The following is an 8,887-nucleotide window of genomic DNA, read 5'->3' as shown; positions in this document are numbered from 1 at the left end:
AAAAAATGGTTTTGTTATTTATCTCCATATTCTAAGATGTAACCAAACTTGTAGTATTTGTACTACTATCTTGAATATGGACAAGAGCAAAATTTAAGTTTTTGATGGCAAAAACCAACAAGAAATACGTTTTTCAGGTAGGTACCATGATAACGATTTGAGTGGAAGAATGTGGACGGCGGTGATCACTTAACACCAGGTGACCCATACGCTCGTTTGTCCTCCTTTTCCATAAAACAAAAGTTTTGATACAATAGAAGCTTGGGATGCGCGGCTTCGAGTAAGTAGAACATACACATTACTAGTTTTGATTAACGGAAGTTAAGGATGAGATGCGTGTAAGTTTGTGCGATTGAGTCCTGATGATCGATTATTGTTTCGTAGCATCATCAACATCAAATCTATAAAACACACGTCAACTTCTGTGACTTTTAAATACTGTTTTATTAATAATAATAAATCATTTACTTCACCTATAGAACTACAACCAATTAATGACTTACTAAATCACTAACCTATAAAAAAATTCTACTTCTCTACTTTTATCTGTCATTAATTTATACAGCCGCAATCACTAATATAATTACCTTAGAATAATGACAATAATATTCGAAGATGAGTACATACTATGTCGAGTCTTTCAAACAGTCTATACTCTATGGCCTAAAAGAGCATTGTTTAGCGTTAGTATCTTATAAATATTAAAGTAATGCCGCCATAAAAGCAGTTTTATGGTGCCACAGACTAACTAGTGCCACAACTAAATCTAGATTAGGTATGGTAGGTTCATAGAAATAACATGTATGTAGTACATGTTATATTACGTACATAATATTTCCATGTTTAAATCAGTAGACATTTAATGTTAACTTTAGAATAAAATTTGTAAATATAAATTGATGCTGTAAGGTATTCTGTAGTTTTCATATATCCCGCGTTGGCTGTATGGGTTTGTACCTTCGCCATTCCTTGGAGTAACAATAAAACCACGCACTTGTCTGCGGCACGTTGTATAACTAAGTCAAAACAACCTCGTGGCGTCATTCATTGCTATGTTTGCCTGCGGCTCACATCTCAATGACCTAACCACGACACTCGCGTTTTTTGACAGTTCTTATACAACTGTTGTATAAAATAATATAACACCACCTACCTTAACCACACAACAGAAAACAAAGGCACTTAAAAATAAGTTTGGCATTTGACTTACCTGTTGGAAAATAAATTATAATTAATTAATTGACAGATTGAAACACAAGTATTTTATTATTACATTATTTTGACGTAATACCCGACTGCTCTTCCGAAACTCAACTAGTGATAGCCAGATATCTTAAACTGCTCTCACCGCACCGCCTCATTCAATTTGTGTCGCCTATTTATCGTGAAGATGTTCTACTGTTATCGCGCGAGTTAAATGCAGTCGGGGCCTGTGGAGCGAGAGCATCTCCACCCGCTGTCCGCAAGCCTCGCCTCGCGCGCCGGCATTGTAGTGTCAAAGTCAAAAAATCTTTATTCACTGTAAAACTTTATAAGTTATTTAGTGCAAGTCAGGATGAAGTACAAAAGTTACAATAGCATTCAAATGAGTATAACAATATTCATTAACAAAATTTAGCACATTAATTCCAACTATCTTTATCATTCAAATAATCTTTCACGCTATAATAGGCCTTAGATGTTAATTTATTTTTTACGATACATTTAAATTTTTTAATAGGTAACATTTTAATTTCATTTGGGAGTTTATTATAAAATACAACACAATCCACTTTAAAAGATTTAGCAATTTTACGGAGCCTAGTAGATGGAATTGCGAGTTTATGTTTGTTTCGAGTATTGACACTATGTACATCACTATTCTTTTTAAATTGGCTAATATTTTTATGGGCGTTTAGGAGGTTCTCGTATATGTTCTGGCAGTGTACTGTCATAAAATTTATTTCACTAAACTTCTCTCTCAATGAATCCCTAGTGCTGTGTCGTAGTCGTTTTATCGTTACATCGCGTTAATACTAAAGTTGCAATCCCATGTTATTTTTTTATTTTAATAATTACAGATCCAAGTCCGTAAGGTCCCGTTTAAAAATAAAGAGTTTTTATTCATCACACTCCACGAAAATTGGAAAAATAATGTTTTAGGCATGGTGTGTTGAAGAAAGACACAACAACAATTTTAGATTTAATTTATAGGGTAAAGTAATGAAAGAAGAAATAAAATAATTTTTCATCATTTGAACCTAGTGATAAATGGTTAACTTGTAGCATTGTTTAAATTTATCGACACACTCATTATTATGTTCATCAAGTATAATTAGGTCACATCACTATCGCATTCCTGAACTCTGCATTCAACTCGCGAGTTATCCGTACTTACCTATAGATATTTACTTTGGTTTGAGTATCATTACAAATATACAGACCAAGTAATCAGTTCTTGTCTCAAATCATGAACATAGGTCACTTTCGAGTACATAATATGTAAATAAAACAATAATATGAAGACAGTAAGATTTATTAAACATTTCTCATTACAAACCAGTCCGGCAGATCATACAGCCTCATCATATGGACGATCGTACAAACCTTTTTGGATACTACATACATGTAAACAATATTTTTACATATATCTCAAATTACATTGATCTAAATAAACTTAGGGATAATATAGTATGTATGATAAAAGGTTTAATTATCCAACATAATTATACACTATTTTTATCCAGAAATACAACTTTCGACTAGCGAAAACAATCATTGATGGTCTCTTTATAGAAATGCCATCATATGTATCACTAAAACCTGACATTACTAAACAGTAATAACACACACCTTCAAAACCTAAATGTAAGTGCACATGTATAAATAAGATCCATTTTTGCTTACACAAATCCAACACTAAACGCATTTTCACGACTACCCTCTCCGTTACTATAACGCTAAATTAATATCTACGATGCTTCTTAGCACCATAATTTAAAACATATTATTGAGCAGAAGTTAAATTCAATAACATACAATATGATGTTTCTACTAAAAGTGAGCTTTATATAGTAGAGGAAGACAACGTCTACAGAGATCGATCAATAAACTCACTTTGAGGGTACATTGAAAACCACCAAACCGTCTCTAAAAAGACAAAAGAATTAAACTTACTATACAACATGACTGGTGAAGCACAATGATACTTAAGGAGACTCTCGGTCTAATTTTCTTCCATATAAATAAATAAGTAGATACTCACAGCAGTAAACGACTTATTCTTTAGTTAGCGCAAGCAGCGACAGGTCCGTTTTGCCACGTCCACGTGGCCCTTACATTGCGCGGTCCGCGATTAGTTTATAATCCGTGATATTACTAAACTTTCGACTGTTCACCAAGTACTCAATTAATATTATATTAAAGTTACACTTCTTGTGGCGCGTAAGGGAATAATTATCAGAGTGAATTTTAACCGTCACGCAAATTCTACACCCTAACGTTAACTGGTTAACTAGACCATTTGTATCATATTTCAGCTACCAAGCTTCTTGTAACTCATGTGTCTGTCGACTGAACCACATCCAATGGACGAAGATTAAATAAATTTAAATATTTAACTTAAAAAATTAAAAAAAATATTTTCTCATTCTGTTTTAATATCTTCTTCATTATAATATTTTATTCTACAAACGTAAAATAGCACATTATTTTAAGGATTTTTGTTTTATTACGCCAAAGAAGAATAAATTCTTGCGTGCGTACATAGGTACACGCATTTTTAATGTTTTTTTTTTCATATATGATCGCCTCGAGTTTTGTCAATGGGTCACCAGTCACGCTGTATAGTTGTAGACTACAACTATTGCACCTCAAAGGCCAAAATAATTTAGAATATTCTTTTGGCATTCATAGCGAACCTAACTATATACGAGTACAATATGACACATTTAATATTTGAACTATCATATATCATAATATATGTATGTGGGCTTAAATAATAACTATAAGATATAAAATATTGTTATCCATTTTGAAAGCATCCCTCGAGATAAACCAATGAATGACGTTAAGAGAGTATTTTTAGGAATACCCGCAATGGGAAGATAAATTTTTACTTAAAATTAACGAAACTAAATCAATTACACTTGGTAGCTAGAGCTAAATTAGGTTTGCGAATGGTATTGGTGATAATTTTCTTTCAGCAAAGTGTATAAAGAGAAATAATACAAGAACAAATCTTTTCACATTTTTCTCTCATAATTCAAGTTGTAAGAACACATTTTGGTATGTAAAAGGGTAGGAAAAAATTATCATTGACTCGTTAGCGTATAAAATTAAATCTATAATATATAAGATTCGTTATTTAGAAAAGTTTAAAGACAACTTTAACGCAACAAAAATATATACGATTCGTTTTGTTAGGAGTTACTCAAATAATTTTTTCCAAAAAAATCAAGAGAAATCGGGCCCGATATTGTTTTTACAACATGGTTTTTAATATAACATACCAATTATTATTATTCATAATAACACCAATTGCTCATTAAACCTTTTCCCCTATTGAATTGTTTTGTACCTTTCTATCCAATAACCTTGATACTAAGTGACAAAACAGTTCGTTAAGCCTAAGAACCTAAGACTTTAAAACGCGATTGTGCAATCAACTTAAAACCTACGTCAATATACGTTCAAAGTCATTTATTTAATCAATTAAAATTACAATTTGCTTTAGTTTTAAAGGATATTAAATTAATAGTATACAAAACACAGAAGGGTTTAAAAGAGTATTCAAACACAATAACCGAACTAAATAAAGTTTGGCATGGCATACTTTACCCGCTCCTATATAAAAGTCTAAATAAGGTACATTACCAAGTAAACTAACCTATATTAAATGCTTTTTCTAATCTCGTCATCGTGATGTTCACTAATACTCGATTCTAACCTCTCAGTATGACTATCAAAAAGATCAATTTTGTGTGAAAACACTAAATCAACATTAAAAACAAAAATTATGCGTCATTGTATGATAGTTAGCAACCATTTCTAACTAACCTCGTACAAACACAACTGGAATAGTGCATAAATCGTGCGACGTACGTTTCATTTCAATTACTTACAAATGTCCAGGGATATAACATTGACGTACAAAGAACTGGACTCAAAGTCACGAGTCTATTAGGCAGAGTTTTCGTTCAGTTGCGTTTCGACCGCGCTTTGAATATAACGCTACGCAATGAGAGTGTTCAGAAAAAAACCGTCCAAGCCAGCAAATCCAAGCTTAAAAAGAATGTAGTGTTATAGTTCAGGTAAGTGCCCCTTTAAAATAATTTAATTGTGAAACTGACATTTTTAATCATTTTGCTAAATATTTCTTTTTTTTACTATTTTTTTTTATGAAAATAAGGGTCGAAACGAGCAGGACGTTCAGCTGATGGTAATTGATACGCCCTACCCATTACAATGCAAAATAATTACATTTCAATTGCTAAAACAAAATATTCTTATCTAGTGTTCGCGTCCGAGCTTCTAAAGAGCGTATACAATAGACTTTGAACATTACTGCCAGGAAATAAGGAGTTAATTTGAGTGAATGTTTGTAATGTTATCTGTATAATTATTAATGTATATGTATATACAACACCGCTCGGCCTTTCTTGGACGACCTTTAGGCAATTTGGAGTCTAACTGTTTCTTTGTACGTCAATGGAATATACATTATAATCGATAATACATCAGTGGTCGGAGCAATAAGGTGTTTGTCGCACTAATAGTGTGAAATACACACAACCACCTCTTTTACGATAAAAAATCACACCAGCCAGGGTTATGTTAGACGTTCACCAGATCATGCCGCTAAGGATTGTTGAAAAACCCAAAAATTCCCAATTGCGCTCTGCATCTAAAGACTTTCGCCTTTCACACTACACAGAAATAGTGTTTGCACAATATTATTTGGCTTTTGTGATACCCATTCTACCTAGGATACTGTGCATAGTATCCTGCACTCATACAACATAGTCATCAGTATACCTTTGTTACACACAGCAAAAAATATACACGCATACACGTAACCAATTTTAATCCTAATAAAACCAGCCACGTCAGTAAGTGATGGTCTTAACCTGAGACAGGAGTTTGTGCGGAGAACCGTGCCGTTACTGACGAACCCGAAATACGATCACAAAACCCGGAGCGTAATTGGCTACGTTTTGCAGACAAATATAATATTATTTGCTTTGTATAAGGACGTTCATTGCAAATCAGTTTTTAACAGTCTCATATAAACACTTTAAGGCTGGGCTGCACCAACGAACTTAAGCAATAAAAAACATGTTAAGGTACCGGTTAAGCAAAAAACGTTTTGCAACGTCATAACTCTAACCGTTCAATCTTCGCCGCGCCGGTTAAAGCAATAAATAGCGACCGGTCAAAAGTTTCAAATAATCATTCGATATTGACTTGATATTTCACTTTTTAAGTTTAACAATACCATGCGTTATTCTGTCGTATTCCAAGGAATACGTTACATTTCGCAGTCTATGTTTAAATCAGCGTTACTGTCAACGTTAAATTTGACTTAAACCTTAACTATAACAGCTAATTTGATGCAACCCAGTTAATTATTGTAAAACACACGAGCCAATTGCAAAACTAATACAAATATATAATAAGACAATTTTATATTGTATTTTGGACAACAGGATTGATCCATTTGGCACTAGAGGTAAACCGGAGAGCGGTTAATTGTCAAAATCAGTCAACTGCATAAAAATGAAACGCATTACGGTATATCTGAGTCTGCAAAACGTATTGAACTACAATAAAAATATAAAAAGCGCTACACAATAAAATATAATAGTCATAATATGGCAGTTGCAGACATTGACAGTGCGAAGAGTACGAACGTCGACAAATCCACAGATATACAATATACTAGCGTATAGACAGGGCGTGCGAGAGAAGTCCATCTCTCACGGAGATATAACAACATAGAAAACACGAATTAAGCCGTGAGATGTCAGCCACGTTTGGCAAACAGTAGCTAACGCAACCTTTGACAAATCAAAAGTGGCTAGGTCAGCTATACGCATATATATTATAAATCTACGGGTATATCAACATTACTGATAATATTATAATTTATTTTTTAAAAAGTGGACAGCTTACTTCGCTTGGATGGATAGCTTTCGAATTCTAACATGTATAAGTAGCTCCAAATATATAAGGAGTTTATTTTTTTCCGGATTACCAGAACATAGGTATTATATCATACTATCCATTTTCATCAATACTTCAGTTATTAATAGTAGTGTATGTGACTGTACATAATTAAGGCCATTAGACACGAGTGTTTTAATGCATAATTCTGTACAGTTACATACACTACTTAATCTACCCACATATCATAAGCTTCTATGATGCATTCAGGACCCGCATATTATGACCAACATTTATAATAACCGGTAATGGCAGCAACGAAAAGTTTTCTGGCAGCTGTTATGTTTTTTTAATTCAGAGACAAACTAGAGTTGGCCCCAACCTAACTATATAATGTACCTATCTTGATAATGTACAAATTTCAAATTGACATTTCGTTTCTAACTGAACGTCATCTCGACTGATATTAGAATGAAGGTCAAATACAATTTCATTGTTTCAGATGTTCGAAATTTGAATGAAATAATATTGTCGAAATAGATGTAATTAGACGTCGTTATTTAGCAATAGTAACATTGTCACAGATGAGAAATTTGTTCTGCCAATACAGTTTATTTTAATGGTAGTAATAATGTGGGGATCGTAAACGCATCAGATTACAACAATTTCTTTAAAGCAAAAACTCCGTAATGCCACAATAAGCCACCCACTATTCAATACTTACTTAAGTTACAGGAATGATAAGTAGTTAACCTAGAATAATACACTTACGAAGCCCTTTCCTAGTGGACTTGCTTTGCCGAGAAACATTTGAAAGTGAGACATTTTAGCTTATCCCCTAAAACTTCAACCATCATCGTAAATGATGCGGTGAGTTAAAAATTGAATTACATTAAAAGAGCATTATAATAGATTATAAATCTTATCTCTAAATTATTAATTTAATTCATTCCTGCAACCAAAATTTCTATACGTTAGTGTAAATAAAAATTACTAGACCACTGACAAAAAGTTTCTTAAGCATAAAGTTTTTGAATTTTTTTTGATCAAAATTTCTTTAGCCGCGTTGGGCACTTTTTGGTACAGTCTGATGGGGTTCGCGTCGCCGACATGATCATGACAGGCGCAGGCGATAAATAAATATCTAAAAGTTTTAAGTAGTTCGCATCACCGAAATACTTAATATAGCAGTATACCTATAGCTATACAGCTGACGTATTGTGCTATATTAGTGCTGTGTATATCTTATAAGTGAAATTGAATGGATTTAGTGAAAAGTTCAGTGTGTATTAGGTATATACTGCGTATTGTTGAAATTGTGTATTTGTTTTATTAATAATTAAAATAAGTTCGAAAAATAAATTGAAATTTGTAATTTTATTGTTTCAAACATAATTAGATTTAAAATTTGGTTTCTAAAAGTTCTAAATTTCCACTTCTATCGGCAGTCTCTACAACGCCTAATTTATTTATGTTTTACGACCATTGAAAAGCCAATAATTTTTATTCACATGACGTATAAATTCAATACTTTAATATACAATGGAAAAATACTATGGTATACTTAGTATTTAGGCTGTAACGTTGTACATTTCGTTTCGGATCATCAGTTTAGGAGTTGGGACGAGTTAGTACTTCAGCGTATCATCGTCGAGTTCCGTTAGCGGCGATTTACTGTCCATCGCTGAAAATAAATAGTTTTTTTTAACAATGTATGCGTAGAGCGTATTCGCTCTCTATAAGG

General features: G+C 32.8%; 1 protein-coding gene across 3 annotated transcripts in view; it reads right to left on the bottom strand.

Moving 5' to 3' along the window:
* Positions 1-2,499: 2,499 nt before the first annotated feature.
* LOC126978777 (prominin-like protein) overlaps positions 2,500-8,887 on the bottom strand; it is a 98,156-nt gene continuing 91,768 nt past the window's right edge. For all 3 annotated transcript variants that reach the window (XM_050827832.1, XM_050827835.1, XM_050827834.1), the window contains one exon: positions 2,500-8,827. In XM_050827832.1, coding sequence (XP_050683789.1) covers positions 8,815-8,827 — 13 coding nt within the window. In that variant the 3' untranslated portion in view covers positions 2,500-8,814. The remainder of the gene's footprint in view (positions 8,828-8,887) is intronic.

The sequence above is a fragment of the Leptidea sinapis genome, chromosome Z (genome assembly GCF_905404315.1).
Source record: "Leptidea sinapis chromosome Z, ilLepSina1.1, whole genome shotgun sequence".
NCBI classification, from domain to species: Eukaryota; Metazoa; Arthropoda; class Insecta; order Lepidoptera; family Pieridae; genus Leptidea; species Leptidea sinapis.
This window is presented reverse-complemented; position numbering and strand designations above follow the sequence as displayed.